The sequence below is a fragment of the Microtus pennsylvanicus genome, chromosome 9 (genome assembly GCF_037038515.1).
Source record: "Microtus pennsylvanicus isolate mMicPen1 chromosome 9, mMicPen1.hap1, whole genome shotgun sequence".
Taxonomy (NCBI): Eukaryota; Metazoa; Chordata; class Mammalia; order Rodentia; family Cricetidae; genus Microtus; species Microtus pennsylvanicus.
In genome coordinates, this window is record NC_134587.1 from 98,081,997 (window position 1) to 98,104,738 (window position 22,742).

A 22,742-nucleotide genomic window follows, 5' to 3' on the forward strand; every position below is an offset into this window, starting at 1 on the left:
CTCCTGCTCATCGCTGGTGCTGTAAGCTATCCCTTCATTAAAATTTGCTGTTTCATATTAAGCTAGCCTGGTTAATACGCCATTTACAAGAGAAAGTGGGAAGTAGACTGCAACACTTGAGCACAGGAGATCACCTCCTACGTATAACCCCAGTAGCACAGACAACAAGAGCAACAGTAAATCAATTGAACCTCCTGAAACCGAGAAGCAAAGGACACTGTAATTAAGACAAAAAGGCATCCTACTGAACAGGAGATCTTCTCCAACCCCACATCAGACAAAGTCTGATCTCCAAAATATATAAAGAATTCAAGAAACTGGACATGAAAATTTTAATTAATCCAATTAAAAAATTGGGTACTGAACTGAACAGAGAATTTTCAGCAGACAAAGTTCAAATGGCCAAAAGACACTTATGGTCATGTTCAACCTCCTTAGCCATCAGGGAAATGGAAATCAAAACAACTTTCAGATACCATCTTACACCTGTCAAATGGCTAAAATCAAAAACACCAATGACAGCCTATGCTGGAGAGGATGTGGAGTAAGGGGAACACTCTTTCACTGCTGGTAGGAATGCAAACTTTGGAAATCAGTGTGGTGGTTTATCAGGAAATTGGCAATCAATCTATCCCAGGATCCAGCAATACCACTCTTTGGAATATACCCAAGAGATGCCCAATCATACTAAAAAAGCATTTGTTCAACTATGTTCATAGCAGCATTATTTGTAATAGCCAGATCCTAGAAACAACCTGGATGCCCCTCAATAGAAGAATGGATAAAGAAAGTATGGAATATATACACATTAGAGATTAGAGTACTACTCAGCAGTAAAAAAATAATGACATTTTGAATTGTGCATGCAAATGAATGGAAATAGAAAACACTATCCTGCATGAGATAACCCAGACCCAAAAAGATGAATATGATATGTACTCACTCATTAGTGGACTCTAGCCATAAACAAATGACATTAAGTCTAGAGAAGCCAAATAACAAGGTGAACCAAAAGAAAAACTATAGATCCTCTTGGAAATTGGAAACAAACAAGATTGCTGGGCAAAAGTTGGGAGCATGGCATTGGAGGTAGGGGTGGGGGTGGGCTTGGGGGAAGGGGAGATGGGGAGAGAGCAGGGAGAAGGGAAAGACTAGAGAGAGCTTGGGGGAGTGGGAGGGTGGAGATGAGGGAAGGGCAGATATAGGAGAAGGGACGAAGTTATCTACATTAAGGGAGTCATTTTAGTGTTTTCTAGAGACTTGGCTCTAGAGGGGATCCCAGGTGTCCATGGGGATGTTCCGAGCTAGGTCCTGGAGCAGCAGAATAGAAGGTGCCTGAATTGGCCTTGCCCCACTAACACACTGATGATTATCTCGAATATCACCATAAGTTCTTCGTCCGGCGATGGATGGAGATAGAGACAAAGTCCCTCATCAGAGCCACAGACTGAGCTCCCAAAATCCAGTTTGAAGAGCAGAAGGAGGGAGAAGATGAGCAAGGAAGTCTGGACCGCGAGAGGTTGGTCCACCCACTGAGACAGTGTACCTGTTCTAATGGAAGCTCACCAAATCCAGCTGGACCAGGACTGACGACCAAACCAGACTCTCTGAATGTGGCTGAAATGGGGGACTGATTGAGAAGCCATTGATAAAGAACCTTCATCTGGCGATGTACAGAGATAGAGACAGAGACCCACATTGGAGCACTGGACTGAGCTCCCAAGGCCCAGATGAAGAGCAGAAGGAGGGAGAACATGAGCAAAGAAGTCAGGACTGCATGGAGTGCGTCCACCCACTGAAATGGTGGGACTGATCTAATGGGAGCTCACCAAGGCCAGCTGGAATGGGACTGAACAAGCATGTGATCAAATCAGACTCTGAATGTGGCTGACAAAGAGGGCTGACTGAGAAGCCAATGATAATGACACCAGATTTGGATTCTACTGCATGTACTGGATTTTTTGGGAGCCTAATCTGTTTGGATGCACACCTTCCTAGACCTAGATGGAGGGTGGAGGGCCTTGGACTTTCCACGGGGCAGGGCACCCTGACTTCTCTTAGGATTGGAGAGCGAGGGGGAGGGGGAGTGAGGGGAGTGGGAGTGAAATGGGAGGATTGGAGGAGTTTGAAAATTTTAATTAATAAATAAAAAAGAAAGAACTAAACAGACAGTAGCTTGAATATTCAGGGAGTGCTATGAGTGAACCAGAAAATGAGAGAAGTCTAAGCCCCATAAACTATTATGAAATCCAAACTTTCAAAATAATAAACATTCTGTCCAAAATTGAATCGAATCCATACTCAGTAAGATGCTGAGGGTTGCTTATGGTAGCTGAAAGGGCTAAAAACGGACATCGGATCGTGACAAGGAGATGCTCCCAGATTTCTGCTCCAATTTCTCCACCCAGACAATGTACCTATAGAAGAAAATAATGCTTTCAACTCACAGGTTAGTTTTAAGAATGACAAATCAAAATAACACATAGATTCTTAATGGATTATAGGTATTTCCCATCGCCTTTAATGAACCACAGCTAGCTTAAAGAAGTACTAGAAAAATCCAGATTTAGAACATCTTGGCACTTGAATTTTTTAAATATTTTTAACCAATACACCTGTCATTATTTTTATTTTGCTTTCAGAAGTTTCTTTCAGGCCTATGCATTTTTTCATGTCTATTGACAATCAACACACCTCATCTCAGTCACAATACAGTACCTTTGTGACTATTGTCCTAACTGGATACCACATTCTTGACATCATATGCAAATATGCTTCAAAGATAAATTATATCTAGTCATGTCACTAGTTAATGTTTTTGCCTTCCTTGTGGAACAAGGAATTTAATCACTTAATGGGATACATAATGATTGGCATAATGTGGTCCACTGCTGCTATTCCAGCATCACGTGAGCTCACTCATCCTCTCTTACTATGACCCATACACATCAGCTATTTCTTTGTTCCTCAGCACACACTTCCCACCCCAGAGATTTCACATTGTTCTCTCTCCTATATAAAATATTCTTAACAATAAAATAAAAGTCAACAGATAACCACGGCCTCTTAATCAGTGAAGTTCATCTTGGTGTCACTAGTTTAAAAGGGTTTTGCTGACCATCCATCCATCCATTCCAGAGTGGTCCTTCAGCCTGCCTTCTGCCATTGTTGCAATTGTGTCTGACATCTTGATATTCACAGGAAGCACTGCTGGCAGCTTATAAGCATTTGTGTTCCCTGATTTAACTTATCTCTCTCAATCTGTATCTTCAAATCTCTTTCAAAACTCTTGCACTGACACAATGCCTGCCTCTAGGGAGACATTCCTCAAATGAGGCTGATTAAATGAACAAATTCGATTAGATGAACGAAGGATTCTTGAACATAGTCTTAAATAAAAATATTAAATACAACCCCCGGAAACAAACTTAAAAGACTTACTATCAGGTAAGCAGTTTTACATACATGTTTAAAAATGCATATATACATATTTTCTATTGCCCATTTGATATTTATCTTGGTCAGATGACATACCATTCTACTAAATATTAACTTTAATTTTTGTAATATTTAGCAATTTTCCCTGATTCTGGAAGAATAGATACTAGCCTTCACAGCCTTTAGCAGTTGCCCTGATATAAAATTGGAAAAACTGAGGTGTCCAATGTTATGTAGTTTGGAATCCAAGCTACAACTCGGTGTTCTACATTGTCTTATACTTCTAATATTTTAAAATTTTATACATATGAGTGTTTGGTCTACATGCATGTATAGCCTAGTATTATTTAAATAAAACTATCGAAAATTCCAAGGACACAAAATATATAGGTTAACTAAAAATAAGCATAACAACTCAGTATCCAAAAAATAAAAGCACAACTTATTTGGTCATTTCAAGAGTTTATAACACAAAGAAAAAACTGGGGATTTGGGACAATGGTGAACTGCTTCAAAGACCTGGATTTAACCCCTAGGACTAAAACTATTTATTCATTTTATTATTAATTATCATTATTACTGAAAGAAAAAGATTAGCTTAAAAAAGGTTTCTTTTTCTTTTCAGTTTAAAATCCTGGAATAAAAGAGTGCACCTTTTTTACGGGGCTCTAAGTCTCTGAATAAGTATACTGAACGATGCTGCTACAGAACTCCACTAAGTGGCTTCCATCAGAACATCTGCATTGGTTTTCACCCCACTCTAGTGCTCAGGGACACTGATCCACAGGTACTACTTCATGGGATTCCAGGTTCTCTGGATCTCTAGCTCTAATGATGGAGTAAGCTGAGATCAGTTTTCCATTGCCCTCTCCCAGGTTGCCTGACCCAGCTGTGTACCTCAGCTAAGGTTCACTACTTGAAATATAGCCCATTTAATCAGAACCTCCTCTGCAACCAGAAGCAAATGCTTCCTTTCCTTGTCCCTTTAAGACTAACAATAAGTTCCTGTCTCTAGATTTCCTCACAAATGCCTTTTGGAAAACATGCTTTTAGAACAGTACTTTGAATGGCCATTTGTTTTTCCATTAAGATCATGACGGACAGAATCATTTCTCATCACCCTCCTGAAGTACAAACACCTTTGCTTTGGAGACCAGACTGGATTTTTAATTTCTGGCAAGGAAAACTTGTATCATGAGTTTAATTCTGTTCCCTCCACAACAGCATCACCATATAAGACTGGTTCTTCATGTATGCAGAGCTCTCACCATTACACAATATTTAGTCACAACAGAAGAAGTAGCCAAGACGGTGATTCAGCTAGGGAAATGCTCAGGAGAAAATTGTCTCTAAATTACACAAGGGGCAGATGTCCCAAATCACTAAAGACATGCAATATTTATGAACACTAGAAAGTTATCCTGAGACGTGAAATCAAACCTACCTCATCAAATATGACATATCTTATCCTGTTCACCCAGCTTTGGCGATGAGGAGCCAGTAGCAGAATTTCAAAGCAGGCAGGCACGGTAACAAGGACCTAAAAACAGCAGTAGGGTGTGAGGTAACACTTAGAATGTGCATAGGTATAAAACTACATGAGGCAAAGCTTTGAGTCCTGAGTGTATCTCGAATAATTAAGATCTGATACTACATCTAAGGATTGGATTCATTACACGTGTGATAATAGTTTGAACGACATGAAATTTCAATTTTCCTGGGACAAAATAATAAAATATCAAATTTGAAGTTCAGATTCTTGTTTATGAGCCTTCCAACTGTGTCCAGCCCTGAATGGGACACATTTTGACCTCTTTCCAAACACAACAATCAGTAAAAAGAATTGAAAGAACAAGCGAGCCAGGGGAAGGCATCGTGTATTGTGAACTGCCGTCTTCTGAACCAGGCCTGGCAGTTCCACCCATGAACTCACAGTAACTGTGGTTATCTCTGTACAAAATCTGCTGATCAAACCAGTCAACATTCCAGCATGAATGAGGAAGCACTCACAAGGCCACACCTCCATCGAGGAGTTATTGGCAGGTGGTGGCTGCTGAGAAAGAGACTTGATACTGGGAGGCCTGTGAGTTGGAGTGAGGGAAGGGAGGGTAAAGGAAAAAACAGGGTAGGTGCATATGATCTTAATACACCTCAAACACGTATAAAATTCTCAAGGAATAAATAAAAATGTTTAAACTAAATAAGTACTTTAAAAAGAAAAATATATAAAAGTCAAAGTCATTAATATTAACTTTTGTTTTTGTTTATGTTTTTCAAGACAGGGTTTCTCTGTGTAACAGTCCTGACTGTTCTGGAACTCACTTTGGAGACCAGGCTGGCCTTAAACTCACTGAGATTTGCCTGCCTCTTACTCCAAAGTGCTGGGATTGAAGGTATGCACCACCACGGCCTAGCTCAATTTTACTTAATTCTTTCAAATGTAACACTAAAAGAGAATTTGTGTTAGAAGATGTTTCTTTGTTTTTTTTACTTTTATTGATTTTTATTGAGCTCAACATTTTTATCTGCTTCCCTCCCTGCTTCTCCCCTCCCCTTCAACCCTCCTCCAAGGTTCCATGCTCCAAATTATCTAGGATATCTTGTATTTTTCTACTTCCCATGTAGATAAGATCTATGTAAGTCTCTCTTAGAGTCCTCATTGTTGTCTAGGTTCTCTGGGATTGTCATTTGTGGGCTGGCTTTCTTTGCTTTATGTTTAAAAACCACCTATGAGTGAGTACATGTGATAATTGTCTTTCTGTGTCTGGGTTACCTCACAAAATAATTTTTTCTAGTTCCATCCATTTTCCTGCAAAATTGAAGATGTCATAAATTTCTGCTGTGTAGTACTCCATTTTGTAAATGTACTACATTTTTCTTATCCATTAGAAGATGTTTCTTTTAAAGGCAATCCAGGCAACACATTGTCAAGTCTACAATACAATGCTCTACAAGCATGTATTAGTTTTCATTTTATCCTAATTAATTATTTATCTCATAATTCAATAAGACAGAACACTATAACGTTACTAACACTACAGTGCATTCATTAACTACAACACAACAAAATCGTTTTAACTGATATGAGTATCTAACAAGAGAAAGTAATTATGATAATATATGGCTGTTCACTAAATTTTGGTAGCTTGTAAGATCACTGTATCATTTTGAATTCCATTGTAAAGCAACATGATGAATGAGATATAAACTAAAAGTTTAAATCAAAATGAATATATCTTTAGATCTTTAGAGAAAATGAGTTCTGTTTTTCACATTCTTTAGAATTTGACAACTTTGTATTTTCTCTGAAGCAGTTTCGTCCTTCACAAATTCAATAAACAAATCTTGAGAAGATGTTAGATTTCTAGTCAAAAAGACATATCATTGTTATATAATCTAATATCAAGTTTATTAAGTAGTATGGCAAACCTGGCAGTTCAGGGCATCTTGACGATAATCCCTAGTGAAAACGCCACACACAACTTGACCAGCTGGCAGAATTTTGGTGTAACGATTTTGGACAGTTGCTGCCACTTGATTCACAAGTGCCTGATTGACAGGAAAACAGATGTGGTAGTTATATTATAAAGTATAAATCAGCAAAAATTAATGATGGAGATTTTCAAAACTATGTTCTGCTATGAACGCAGAAATCTAAATAACCCCTTTTATCTACCCACACTACAGTAAAAAGCTCTCCCATTGAACTGTTGGACTAAAAACCTGAACTTCTTTGATTAACAACAACCTACAGTAAAACAGACATAGAAAACAATTATCTGGAAGTAAAATGATAAGCATTTCCTATAAAGCAGAAAAACTAACATATACAGTGCAGTTAAATGATCACCACTTATAATCCGAGGCTATCGCAAAAAGAATCTCAAACAAATTTGTATCTCATATTTCAGAGCCTCTCTCAGGTGTCAGAAGCTTGACTATATAGTCTCACTAAGGGTCAAGTAGGTAGCATGGCCAGAGGAATCTATAAACCTTCAAACATCTGTTACACACTTTTATTGAATTATTACACTTTTCCCCAAAGTACACACCATATAGATGAAACTGTAAAATTTATAATACATCTATAAATACTTTTTAAAGTGACTTTACAGTTATTTTAATGTATCTGAACACACAACCCCCTTGTGCTGGCTATTGTTAGGTCAACTTGACTCAAACCTGAATCATCTGGAACTAGGAAAGCTCTACTAAGAAAAAGCTACCATCAGATGGGCCTGTGGCTAACTTTCTTGATGAATAATTGATGTGGGGGCAGTTTACTGTGGAGAGTTACACCCCTGGGCTAGTAATATTTGCTGCTACAAAAAAGCGGGATGAGCAATCCATGACAAAAATAGCCTGTACTCAGCACTCCTCCATGGCCTCGGCATCAATTCCTGCATCTAGGTTCTGACCCAGTTTGGGCTCCTATCCTGATTCTCTCAGCCATTAACTGTGTTATGTAAGTGTAAGCTGAAATAAACCTTTCCTTCCCAAAGTTTCTTTTTATCGTGATATTTTATCACAGCAATAGGAATACCAAATGAAGACAGTCTCCAAATGAAAATGTGGATAGTTCCAATTACACAAATATTTTAACATTACCATTGGAATGAATAACTGTAATAAGCTAAGGTAGAAGCCTCATTCATAATGTATACTTCATTGTGGCTCAGAAAAAGATGTATTATTCATTACACAAAATTTGAGGATTTAGTAAAAAAAAATGAATAAAGAAATACAACTGACCAAAATTCATAAATAATAATACCACCCGAATCACCAAAGAAATGCACATCTAAATATGCAAATATAAAAATGCACCTCTCTAAATAAACAGAATTCTACGACCTCTGATTGTAGCAGAAGCTCACTGAATGACAACGGGAATCTTGAGAAAGATTTGAGATTTCATCTCACTCTAATTAGAATGGTTAAATCAAGAAAACAAGTGTTAACAGCTGGGGGAAATATGTGGAAAGGGGATCCCTTAATCATTGCTGGTAAAAGTATAGTCTGGTATACCCATTATAGTAATCATCACTGAGGTTTCACAAAGCATGAAAAATGAAACTACCTCATGACCTAGCTATATCACTCCATCCTGGGTATATACCCAAAAGTCTTCCAGTCTTACTAATGTGATATGTGTACAACCGAGTTCAAACTTCCACTATTCCAATAGCTAGGAAACAGAAGCAAGCTTGATGTCCAGCATCAAATTAATAGAAAAAAAATGTTGTACAAATACAATATTCTATTCAAACAGAAACAAACATGAAACAATGTTGTTCAAAGAAAATGAATGGAGCTGGGTATTATTATATTAAGCAAAATAACACAGACACAAAAAGACAAATACCACATATTTTCTCTTATATTTGGATCATAAAATTTAGTTTTTATTATATGTATAATGTAAGAGAGATTGGGTAGGGGACATTAAACTAGACAGGGAAGCATAAGAGGGGAAATAGTGCAGAAGGAAAGAAGGGAAATAAGATAATAGAATATATGTGACTTGAAAGTGGAATGGGGGCTACATAAGAATAAAGGGAAGTGGTGGAGGGGAATACATCATAGAGGAGGTAGTGGTGAAGGGGAGTCAAAATTATATACAAAAATTCTATTATGAAGCCCATTACTAATTTTTAACTAGTGAAAATAAATTTAAAAATTAGATATACCACATATCCATGACTAATACTTCTGAGTAAATTCTGGGATAAAGAAAAATATTCCATGCACTGGATCCCTACCTTTGTGGGCGAAACATACACAACCACGCCTTCGTCACTCTCCTTCAGCACCTTCTCCATGCAGTAGTAGGAAGCATAGGTTTTGCCAGAGGATGTGGGGGCAACAATCACTGCAGATTCGTTGTTATCCACCACATCCAGGAGCTCTCGCTGCAGGGGTCAGACCATGATATACATCAATCAAACAAGTCATATGCTACCCAAAATATCATTCCTTTACCATTCTGATTTTTCTGAATCTCAGTGATGGAGAGCTGCAGACACACAGAAAATCTAAAAGAAAACTCTGATAGATGATTCATTCTCTCAAACGATGCAATTTATTTGCTTTTCAATGGCTGAGAGAGGAGTCTTACATGTGAAAATGGAGTAGAAAAACTAAAAAGATCTATATAGGAAAGGAAGAATATTCAGGACAAAGAAGGAGTCAATGAGGAAGGCAATGAAGCAAGGTGTATTGACAGAAATGTGACCAAAGTACACAACATAGAGTGAGGAAAAGACCATAATAGAACAACGTCTTTTGTACAAAAAAAAATATCACTCAAAAATAGTGTCAGAATAAGATCTCACTATTAGGAAGTTTGTTTTTAATGTTTTAATAGAGAGATACAGTTGTTGGAATCAGCCAACATATTATAGTATGGCAGTAAGCTAATGATGGAAGCACAGAAATACCAAGGATTCTTTATTTTAAAGCTTACTCTTGAAGGGTGACTATTTGGGAGCATCATCTTATCCTATTATTTTTTCATCAAGATGTGAGTAGTCAAAAGAATGGAAAACCTATATGAAGGACAGAATACAGAAGGTACTCTCAAATCCCAACCTGCCATTCTGTGAATTTAGTCTTCCCCACATGCTACATCAGAATGAAAAGGACATAAAAGAATTAGAAGGTGTATGGAAAACAGAAATAAATATTCCTGCCCTGTAGCCCACACTGAAATAGGATATTGGTCCCCTGCTTAAGGAAAAATAAGAATTTTGATATACAAGGTCTCAGCCCAACCAGCTCTCTCTGATTCTTGCCTTCAGTCTTACACTTCCTCACACAAGCTGATCCACCCCAATGTGATGTCATTCTGTTCACAAGCTGGCACTGGAAGCTAGGCTCATGGAGCCATCTAAGTATCTCTACATTAAACCCAGAGTTTCTCAGGTTTTTCATTACATTAATGAAAAATGATTTAAAAAATCTGAACTGACTGGAACAACAAGTCAGATTGAACCTACAAAATTGCATTTCTATAAGTAAATAATACTCAAGTTATCATATATATCATATATATATAATATTGATATATATATATATATATATATATATATATCAATGTGTGAAGAAGCAGTTACTTCCAAATTTGTAGCCATCAATACTTATCTTATGGGTGTGTACAGACATATAGTCAGAATGGTAGTAAATATATAAGCAATTTTCCCACTCTTTAGACTACACAAACTTCTTCATGAGTATATTGTTTACATATGAAATTCTATTGACAGAAAACCTGGACTGTGGTACAGAATGATAATAGCTGTATAGCACAGGCATCCTTAAGCTTTGACTCTGTGTATGGGAATCCATCCAACACCTGACCAAGGAAATGAAAATTTTAATTTCTTTTAATGGAAAATTTTAGTCCAAATGAGACATTTTAAATAACAATGAACTTTAACTGAAATAACTTTTAAATGTAATAATTCAATATTGAGAAGTCCATGACAAATACAAATACTAACACACACAGAGAAAAAGAGAGAGAGAGGAGGAAGAGAGACAGAGACAGAGACAGAGAGACAGAGAGAGAGGGAAAGAGAGCTGGAGAAATAAGAAATTCCATGGTGCATAAAATTTTATGATGCATACATGATTAAAAAATATAATAATTAATTTTTGATATTTTACCTGCCATTTATCGGGAATAAAATCTTGGACTCTTTTGTCTGGATCTTTTCTTTCTTCTCGTATCAAATGGTGACCCATATATTGTAGTTGGAACCTAGATGGCCCAATTCCAACTGAATATTTATTCATTTTTTTCAGTTTTATGTCATCTGCTTTATCCTGTATTGTTTTAAAAGATTATTTTGAAAGCATTTAAGTTATACCATAATTTAAATGTTGAAATGTTTATAACTGACTTTCTTCAATATGGAAACAATTTTAATCACCCTTTAAACATCTTGAGGGCATTGCCACTTTTATGAAACACAAGCAAATCAGTAGAAGTCAAGATTTTCAAATGCTTACTCTAATATTTGTAGCTACACCCTGACATATTTACATCATCACCATTATAGATAGGAGCTGTTTTGTCAGAATTAAGTATTGGATTAGTTATAAAAGTCTGCAGAAATTATTTGACATTTAGTGGGATAGTCAATTAGTATAAAAATTTCTAATTCTTGAGTAACTCAGATTTAGTAGTTGGATTAATCAAGATTGTATTATCTATTGTAAATAAACAAAAAGCATTACTGTATTTGAAGGATGTTTTATGTATAGCAAATTACAGATGAGTAAAAATGAAGCTTTTGCAATAAGTTACCTGAGCTGAATACAAAGAATTTGCTAGTTCATCAAACCCTAAACACGTAAGACATCTGGCTATGACTTTCTGATCTGCTTCCTGCAGAAGTTCCGAGTGTTTGTCCAACAAGGAGTGAATTCTCTTCATCATATAGACAGCTATGCTGAAGTCTTTTGTTGTTTCACCTTGGTACAAATTGCAAATAATAAAATTGTTATAAAAGTTATCAAAGTAACAAATGTTTATTAACGAAGAGCAATCATCTAGCTTATTCACGGCTATTTATGAAACTATCTCACTTAGCATTAACAGATATTTGAGAATAGAAAGGACAGGATAAAATTCTTACAATTCATAATTGAAACATTAAATTGAAGTTTATTGAATTTCATGGTGAATTATAAAGATTTCTCTGTCTCATATTCCTATGTCCCCTTTGTTAAAAGAAAATAATTGCATGATTTTAAACATAAGATTATAATCTTAGCAACATTCATTTTAGCCCTATTGTTCACAGAGAACTATTGGATGTAAACCTTGAATCTATTTGCTCAGTGCAATCCATCTCTTCCAGCGATCAGATCCAGACTCCAACAATCCCTCCACTTCTCTAGCATCACACACACTGTTTCTCCCCTCTGCTCACATCTTTATTCTCGCTTCTCTTTTGGTTTCTTATGTTTCTTTTAGTTGGTGCACACTCTCACCTACTATGGAAGTGCTATCAAACCTATATTGAAAGCTATTATACAAGAGGATGCCAAGTAAATAAAATAGAGGTGCTTCAAGCACCTCCAACTTTGATATGTCCTCCACAACAATGAACTGTACCCTTGAGCTATTAGATAGAATAAACCCTTTATTCATTAAGTTGCTTTAATGAAAGTATTTTTATCACAACAAATAAGGGGAAACTAAGTTAATAGGAAAGCATAAACACCAACTTATTCAGAAAAAAAATGTTTATCATTGGAACTCAAAAATAAATTATGAGTTCTACTGTGTCTCACTGTTATTGGTTCTGCTAACAATGCTCTCTTCCTGGTCAGCAGTTAGTTTAAAGATATCTCCAATTGTGCTTATGAATATGCTTTGTCTTTGCTGTTTGCCACCTCCCTGAGATGTCATTGCTCATTGATAAAAACAGAGGAAAGAACCCTTTATCAGCCTTACTATACAAATTCTAGTTAGCAGGTGATAAGGCACTGTCTTTACATCTCTTTGAACTCTAGTTCATCAAGGTAAGCCACCCGAATTACACCCCACACACCTTCAGCTTCGCAATGTTCCTTCCATGCTGTCAAGCAAGCCATTAACCCAGCTTTTTCAGCCTGAACTTTTACTGAGTTACTTTTACATGATTTCAGAAACTCTTCCAGCTTCTTCATCCCAGAGCGTAAATTATTTTTCATCTCCTTCTCAATAGAAGATGACAGGGTATTCCATTTTTGCTCTTCTCTTTGTTCTTCCTTGGCAATCAACCTCTTCTTATTCTCTCTAGCAATTATGTCAGCCTTGCTCTCCTGCCCAAATGGAAGGAAACACAATTTGTACAAGAAAGAACTATCCCACACTGACATTTCTTGGTGAATATTTTAAGTATGCTCAGATGATTTTGATCATGACCCCATACTTGAATAATCATAAAAATATGTCTTTAATTAAGACTCTGTTGATTGAAAACATAATAATTCAACTTAGTGAATATAAAGACCTGCCATAGATAATTTCCTAAATTTTGATGTAGTGTTAAATATAAAAGGGTAAATATAATAAAACCAAAGAGACTTTGCAAAGATTCATTTAGGTCTCCATGCAGTGGTACCTGCTATTCTTTCCTGGACTGCATTTCTGTTACCTTTCCTACCGAGTCACCTTCCTACTCCGTACGTGATCATGATGTTTCTATCATGAAGGTTTAACTGTATACCTTAAAAAAAGTAAAAACATTAATTATATAAATACTTTGAGGAAAGCATAGAAAATCTGTATAAGTCAGGCAAAGAAATCCCTGTGTTGTATGCTTATTTTTGCTGGATTTGTGAAAAACATTCTGATTGTTATTAACTAATAAACTACATTTTAATATTATTGCAAAATTTTAGACCAAACCTTTATTGACTTAATGCTTTACTTGATTCTCTAAATAAGTATATGTTATTGCATAGAGGAACATATGTAATAATTTATATGGAAGTTAGACTTTCTAGCAGGTATCATAATAAATGTTTGTTCTTTGTGTTACTTTTCTGTGCTGTAGTCAAATAACATGGCCAAGAAAATTTATAGAAGAAAAAATTTATCTGCATTATTGATTCCAGAGGGCTGAGAACCAGTGATGGTGGTACAGAGGCATGGCACCTGGAGCAAGAAGCTGAAAGTTTGTGTCTTGAACTGTAAAAAGGAATGGCAAGGCTTATAAGCTCTCAAAACCGGCCTCCATGACATATTTCCTCCAACAAGGCCAACCACCTGAGCCTCCCCAGACAGTGCTGCCAACTGGGCGCCACACACTCAAATGCTCAGACTATGGGAGACATCTCATTCAAACCACTACACCCAAATAAGAAAAAAGATGGTACCTCATGGAAAGAAGCCATCAAAGTGATGAGAACCACCAATTTAATAAAGAATAGCACTCATGAGTAAATTGGGAACATGGGGACCATGAGAGAGGGTTGAAGGGGAGGGGAGAAGAAGGGAGGGAAACAGATAAAAAAATGCATAACTCAATAAAATCAATAAAAAGAACAATAGCAAGAGCTTTTAATGATAATGGAATTTATGGAAACTTACACGTGTCTTTGTGCTCCTGGACTTACTGCAATCCTTCTTCGGCTTAGCACCTTGAGTTATGATGAGCTTAGAAGACACTGATTCTAATGAGTTCCCATAAAATCGTTGAAAACGATGATATTTCTGCACACTTCTAAGATAGCGGGGGTCTCTTGTACGCTCTGAAGAAGAAAGAAAACTTAAAATGTAAATGATTATATTTTCTCAGCAGCATCTCTAACTCTCCGCACCACTCCAGAAACAGGTGCTATTCTTTCTAGTGTACAACAGCACTTTTGTCTGAGCAGATTGCCCAAAGAGTGTATCTAAAATTGTCTTCAATTCCACTATCACATCTGTAGAATAACTTTCAAAATTCTACAAAGGTGACAAAGGTGGCAACTTTTCATATTGTTGCCTAGGATTTCATGCATGCAGTTTAAGGTTCTGCTACTGGTCAACAACTCCCAGCGGTTCAAACGCTTTCTGTTTCCAAAAGCAAATACTAAGAATGTTATTTAATTTTATTGATTAAATGTGTTCTTTGATAATGGATGTAGTGCTCTCTAATTTCTTACCCCCATTCTCTTTAATATCCAATTTAACCTGTCAGCTCCCCCATCTCCATAAAAGTCTTTTTTCCATACTCAAGCATTTTTGGTTTGATTTCTGACCCATTAACTTTAATTAGGACTGTGGGTTTGTCTATTGGCCTCTACAATGGAGCCCTGAGAGCACACCACTGGGTACACAACTAAGCTAATGGTGACCCTCCTCCAGAATCCATCTGGATTAGCAGTAAGGAGTAGGAGGTCCATGAGTACCCTTCTTTTCAGGTTATTTGGGGTTTTTTAGGGGGGTTCTTTGTTTTGTTTTAGAGACAGACTCTATATGTTACCTGTTTGTGCCATGTGAATAAGCTTCAGTAGGGAAAATCAAGAAGAAAGCCACCTGAGTTCCTTGAATTAATGGATAGGGAAAAGTAAGGCCCTCATCCTGGGACACAGTCATAGAGCTGAGAGCTTCATCACTATATATTAAACTTCAAACGACATCCAGATATCTTAAACTACAAGCCTTCTTTCCTTAACACAGTGTCAAATTCAGGAGATCAAAATGCACTCCACTACCTCCATCCTCCATATGAATAACCACAAGGAAACGAAGGGAGAAATCTCTGTTAACATCCTTCCTGTTCTCCATCTGTGCCCTGTTGAATGTTCTTCCCCAAAACTGTTGATCTGAGTTCACAATGTGATTTATACTTTGAAATAAAGGCCAGAGTAATGTAGATTTCAATTAGTTTAGCAGAATCGGCAAGCTCACCATTGAAATTGGCCTTTGTCCTGTCATAGTCATCACTGAGAGGTCTGTGGGAATGCCAGTGCACAAGCTCATCGAATTCCTTATGCTTAACCAGCGAGGAAACAATGGGGTCATCACTGGGAGACAAAAAGAAATACAAGCATATATCAAATTCCAGGCCTCCAAATCCAACACATTTTATAACTTTGAAAACCATAGTTTCTTCTCCTCTTTTTAGGATACAACATGTGTAGTAGAAAGCAAAAAAGCATTTTCTTAGAAGTTTCAGAAGCCAGGACCACTTCAGGTCTCCAACACTCTCAAACATTCCTTGTATGTTAGGGATAGAGTGCTTTGTTTTCCAATTAAAATCACACAGATATAATAAAGATGGGCAATGGGCAACATGTTCCAAATACATATTACATGTAATTTACTATCTTACTGTGTCATATTTCTGCAGTTTATTCAGAAAAAGCCTTCTCAAAGGCTTATTCTTAATAAATAGCTATTATTCATTCCAAACAAGTACTTATTAATACATACGGGGGCCTTACCTCTTTAGGAAAGGCAAGTCTTTCAGAATGTCTCCAGTAAATTCATCAACCAAAGCACATGACATTGGAATAAAACCCAAATTTGGCATCTTTTTCTGGGAACTTTCTGTAAACAAAAGTAAATATGACCAAGTTAAATGTGAAATTTTCAGAAAGGAAGACAATATATTGTTTCCCAAAATTTCACATTTAAAAACATTTCATATTCACTTCAATAGGTATATAGATGAAAAATAGGTGGCTCACTGGCTAGAGAGTCAATAGGTATAGCAAAATAAATACATTGTGATAAAGATGGCAGATTATTGATAAGTAATAAAGAGATAAATAATAGATGATAGATATTTTCTGTGGTGCTTATGTTCAAATGTCTAATCCTTTTATTTTTGTCTAATAAGTGGTAAAGATTTTAAAGATAGCAATCTGAGAGATCATATACATAGTGTCAAATATGAACTTAAAAAAGGAAAAACAAAGGTCATGAGGTTGAGATTATTACAATACTCCCTTTGAGCTTCCTTTCGGTTTATATACATGCTTATGCAAAAGCAGGTAGATAGGTGACAAAATGCTAGATCAGGTAGACAGATATATGACAGCTAGATGATAAGTAGGTAGGTTATGGACAGATGACAGACAGACAGACAGACAGAGATAGACAGAAAGACAGGTAGACAGATGGACAGATAATAAATAGATCAGACACATCTTATAGCTGTGATAATTGGCTAGTGAATAATTTTTATTTAACGTATTGTTCATAATTCTCCTGATGCTCTCTGTTCTTGTGTTTGCCCAGGATACCTTCTGTAACGGGTAGGTTAAGTACTTTTCTCCCTGTAACCACAGAGATCAAACCAGAAGCTCTGAGAATGACCCTCAGTCAAAGTCATAACAGCAACTGGAGAATAAATACCCCAGCTCTCTTGGTATTTGCAAGAGATATTTCCAAGAAAGTATGAACTTCATTCAAAGGTTCCCAGTCAACCCCATGTCTTCCAAAGTAAAAACCTGCTCATAGACAAACTCTGCAGAGTGCTCTTCATTTCCTGCCCTAACCTAATTTGAACTACTCTCTGACTGCTACAGTAAACTCCTTGCTCCAGTGTTCTTTTGTGAGGTGGGATTCATTGTCATAGAAGAATACACACACACACACACACACACACACACACACACACACACACATGTATGTATGTATCCTAAGTTTTCAGGAAACATTTCTTTTGCTACTTCCTCTAAAATCATTTTTCCTGAAATTCACTACAATATTAAAGATGTTATTATGTTATTATGACTAAGCCATTTTTTTGTTTTTCTGCAAATATGCATACTATCCTCTACCCTAATATAATTTAATAATCACATATAATTCTGAACATTCTGAATTTTATCATTACTGTGAAATCTGTCACTTGACTAATTCTTTAGAGTTAATTCTTCATTTAGAGTTAATTATGAATCCTATGAGAGGTTCTGTAGTTTTTACATGTTGCAGTTTCCCTTTGTGTGTCAAGGGAGTGAATTCTTCTGGCTTAATATGTTTTTGCATTTAACTTACCTGATTTGACATCCTAAATGTATAAAATTTGTCTTGATTAATTCAGAAAAATGTTAGGTCATTACTTTCTAAACAAAATTTCACTCACATCAATTCATTCTTTCTTTCCAAGTTTCCAAATGAACCAAAGGTTGGCTTTTAGTCTCCATGTCTTTTAATACCTTATGTGCTGAAATTTAATTTTATATTTATTTAAGGTATATACCATGATTTAATATACTTATTTTGAGACATATGTGTGTATGTGTGTACAGACAGATACATACATACATACATACATACATACATAGGTAGATACATAGATAGATACATAGATAGATATGCATAGTATTAGTTGGGCCTGCGGGTGTATGCCTGTATTAGCACTTGACAGGTGGAGGCAGGAGGATCAGGAACTATGAAATATATGATTAGTGTTAGCCCTCATAGATTACAGTAGCCTTATCAAGTACATCAAATACAGACCTATTATCTGCCATATATTTATCTTCCATATTTGTACCCTTTGACCTACATTTCCCCATCCCCAACACTGCTTCCTCAATAACTACCTATTTACTTTGCTCTACTTCTATGTATTTTTTTAGACTGTGCATGTAATGGCATCACATGGTATCCTTCTTTCTGTGACTAGCTTTTGTCATTTCTCAGAATGGTATATTTCACCTGTTCTATTTTCTTGTGCGGGAAACTGAGCACATAATCTCAAACATGCGAGGACACACGACCTGTGAGGGATGTCTCCAACCTTAAGTATGGCTCTTTTTCTATATATTTATAGAACCAAAACTCCTCCATTATTAATATCCAATCAATTTAAAACATGTTCAGTATTTTGATTTCTACAAGTCTGGTTATAGACATAAATATTGTTTTAAAGATTTTATTATTTTTCTCATTTCTAATTTTACATTTAATTTCTCTTAAATGTTTTCAAACTATATTCAGAAAGTACATAATAATTGTGATGATTAAACAAACAGAATTTATCAGTTCTAAGTCCACAGCTGACATGGGATTACCCTCTGTATGATGTAAATACCATTGGCTAACAAAGAAGTTGTTTTGGCCTGTGATAGGACAGAAAAGAGCTAGATGGGGAAAACTAAACTGAATGCTGTGAGAAAGAAGGCAGAGTCAAGAGACGCTGTGCAATAACCAGAAGGGAAAGTCAGCTGGAACTTGCCAGTAGGCCATGAACTTCATGATAAAATATAAAATAATAGAAATGGGTTAACCAAAGATATAAGAACTAGCTAACAATTACACTTAAGTGATTAGCCAATCAGTGATTAAAATAATATGGTTTATGTATGATTATTTTGGGTCTAAGTAGACAGGAACAAATGGGAAACTTTTGCCTACACACAGCTAATGTGTTCTTATTTATTTCTTGGCTCTTCTGTGAATTCTATCAGCATCCATCTTTGACACATAATCCTATAAAAATGTTTATTATTTCTTCCTCATGATAATTTGCCAGATCTTTCCAATCACTTTCGTTTACTGGATTAGAGGGGCCTTGTGGCATAACAATTTAAATTCCAAATTCTCAAGAGTGATTTATTATGCTGCAGAAACAGTGTGACTTCTTTGTTATTTCTGTTCACTGAAAGGCAGGTCTGGGAGGAGCTAAGCTTTGAGGTTTGCTCCTATGGACCTTGGCTTTCTGAAGACTGTCAGTTCTACCACCTCCTGGCTGTGGCCTCTTCTCCTGTGTCTGTCACCAAAAACACTCTGTACATCTGCAGCACAGAGAAGGCAAATGCACTGATTTGGGCAAAGTCTTTCTAAGGTGACTGCTGGCTCCTTTTTATTCTTTAGCATCACATACTCCTCCCAACACAAGTCTAGTGTTTACTTTGTTACTATACAACACAGATGTTGAATATGCTACCATGCTAGTCTCTATGCTGGTAGAGCATAGATGGATCTCAATTCCACCAGTTATTTTGCAGGTTTCCCTCATTCTATTAATTGGAGAAAAGCCATCATGATGTATTAGAATATTGAAAATTTTTGTTGACAGAGGTTACATTGCTAGAAAGAGAATTCACTCACGTGTGGTTTGACTACTTAAAATGGCAACATTAATTATAAACAATGTTTAAATGTTCAATATTAGTTAAAGCACACTACCACATGGATATGACAACTATTCAAACACACAAATGCTAGAAAACAATTTCTACCTGGAGTTTCCAAGAGGTTTTTTTCTTCCTCAATTTATGGTAGGAATCAGTTATCTTTGTCTGGTGATGTGGTATTTTAAAGTAAACATTTAAGTTAGGAACAAGTTACCTTGGATTGGTGATAGGGTCATTTAAAGAAAATGACATTTAAGTTAGGGATAAGTTACCTTTGATTGGTGATGGGGTCTTTTTAAGAAAATGACGTTCTGTTGTTCTTAAAGGAAATGGATTTCCCACTTCAAAGTTTCCCACCAACTTTGACACTGTATCCCAGAGATGTACATACTCCTTCATGATGACATCTCCTACATTCAAATTCAGGCCTGGTTTACAAAATTAAAAATACGCTGTTAAGAAGCACTGACACACGCATTAAAGCACATAACATCATTAAGTCAATAGGCTCTGAAATATGAGGCTAACAGTGAAATTTTCAATGAGCTTACCACTGAATCTAAATGAAAAGGATCACAGCTGTGGACAATGACAAGGTACATATCAAAACTGATCTTGTCTTTCTGCTTGAGAACTTGATATTAAAAATTAATGTCTTAACTAAGGATAACCAACAGCAGAGATTTAATTTTTTTAAGATAATAAAAATATTATACTACATATAGCTTATTAACCAATAACACTGAATAAAACTAAAATAAAAATTAGCAATGAACCATTATTTTCAAAGTAGGTAATTTATTCCAATTCCTAAAATATGACAGGACCAAATCTTGATGTTAAAGGCATTTCTATACTACTCACTCAAGCACTAGTCTCTCAAAATGTGTTTTCTTTTTCTTTGATTATAAAAACACAAGAAAAAATAGTCTAACAAAACACAAATTATATAAGAATATATAGGTAGTATCTCTTAGAAAAACTTAAAATCACTAAGTATGTAATAAAGTGAAATGTTTCTATTCATGAGCGATTTCATAAATAAATATTACATGCCATTTATGAAAACAATCTGTTATGAACTGTCAGACACATAAACATGAACGTTTAACAAACATAATTATGGAGTGCTAATAAACTGAAAATTATTTTTGAATTGTTATATTCATTCTGATTGCCACAAATGTAAATTATAAACAAAGACTGGGAAACTGAAATAATTACTGTTTATACAATAGGCATTTACAAAATGGTTTGGAAGCTTGAAACTCTTCATGAGCTTTCTCTCTAAAGGAAGATGATGTGTATTATATAGTAAGCTGATACTCCTGCATTTTCTCTCTAAAGAAATGGGAAGTGTATTATATAGCAAGCTGATACCTTCTGAGTTTTCATTTTCATAGTAAAAAGCAATATTCTTCAACAAAGGTTCATCACTTAAATCAGAAAGGTGAAGTAAATCCAAACTCCAAAATTTAAACATGTACACATTACTTAGGATGAAATACTCGCACCACTGTTTCTGGAAATCAAAAAAGAAGTTGTTGACAGCTTACATGTCCACAGTAATATGTAGAATGACTCCATACGCATCTCTAATGCAAATGAAAGGCAAATGAGAAGACTGTCCGAATACTCATTAGAATGTAAACCCACGTAGGCTGAATAACGATTATACTTTGTTCCTTAAAAATTGAAGCATTACATAAAATAAAAACTGACTCAAAAATGAATTTAAACTGCACGTAATCTCAGCACTTGGGAGGCTAAAGCAGGAGGATGCCTGCAAGAATAAGGCCTGTCTATGTTACACAGTCAGTCTCAGACCAACCTGGGTTACACAGTAAGATCTTGTCTTAAAAAAAAAACACCAAAAAAACCCAACCATTTATCATCAGTTAAAGAAATATCTATTTATTTACTATTGATTGTTTCTTCCCAATGTAATCTAAAATCTCAAAAACTGTATATTTCTTAAGCTTTTGAATGTGTTTCTATTATTTCCCTAGATTTCTTTGTTTATTTTGAGTTGTAAATGTTGGGTTACTAAGGGTTCTAGAAAGAAAAACATTTCCCACCCACCAATGCTGATAGGTCTCCATTAACTTAACGCTGCGTGGTGATGTTCCATTGTAACAAAGACAGAATGTCTGCACAAGCAGCACTTACACAGTAGACGCAACTCTTCCTCAATGGTATGATTTACAGAATTAAAGTGAGAGGCTCCCAAGTTGAGTTTTCATTATTCTCTATGCCTTGGTATTAAAACTTAATGCTTCCCAACATAAAGAGGAAAATAAAGCTACTATTTCTGATCAGCTAAAATTATCAGGTACATCTTGCCAGGCCATCTTAGAACACTGTTAAATATTTCAAGATTTTTTTATGATGTCTTTTAACGAAAGCACTTCCTTGTATATTAAAAATTGTCAAAAATTCTTCACTGTTAACAGTTGTGCAAGGAAGACTTTCGTTCAAGTCCGTATCACACCTGCTGCATTCACGTCAGCTCCCATTTATGGACCAGACTTAAGCTACATAAAGGTGACACAATAATTTAATATAACTGAGAAATAAATCAATAATAATAGTCAAAGCACATTACTGGTGCCACAATGTTTATTTTAATTGCAGATAACAATAGATTTAATATATTTAGTATATGACCCATACTAAAACATTTAAATGAAAATGGGATTGAGAAGTGGCGTCTTCCTATTTTTCAT

At 35.8% G+C, this 22,742-nt stretch overlaps 1 protein-coding gene across 1 annotated transcript in view; it reads right to left on the minus strand.

The window, feature by feature from the left end:
• Positions 1 to 22,742, minus strand: part of LOC142857826 (putative ATP-dependent RNA helicase DDX60) — a 93,994-nt gene that overhangs the window by 58,030 nt on the left and 13,222 nt on the right. Inside the window, exons 8-19 of the mRNA XM_075986815.1 lie at positions 21,397 to 21,538; positions 20,289 to 20,444; positions 16,369 to 16,474; positions 15,833 to 15,948; positions 14,528 to 14,688; positions 13,002 to 13,254; positions 11,750 to 11,916; positions 11,107 to 11,265; positions 9,201 to 9,350; positions 6,868 to 6,987; positions 4,883 to 4,978; positions 2,302 to 2,417 (exon numbers count right to left, since the gene is read on the minus strand). Coding sequence (XP_075842930.1) covers positions 2,302 to 2,417; positions 4,883 to 4,978; positions 6,868 to 6,987; positions 9,201 to 9,350; positions 11,107 to 11,265; positions 11,750 to 11,916; positions 13,002 to 13,254; positions 14,528 to 14,688; positions 15,833 to 15,948; positions 16,369 to 16,474; positions 20,289 to 20,444; positions 21,397 to 21,538 — 1,742 coding nt within the window. The remainder of the gene's footprint in view (positions 1 to 2,301; positions 2,418 to 4,882; positions 4,979 to 6,867; positions 6,988 to 9,200; positions 9,351 to 11,106; positions 11,266 to 11,749; positions 11,917 to 13,001; positions 13,255 to 14,527; positions 14,689 to 15,832; positions 15,949 to 16,368; positions 16,475 to 20,288; positions 20,445 to 21,396; positions 21,539 to 22,742) is intronic.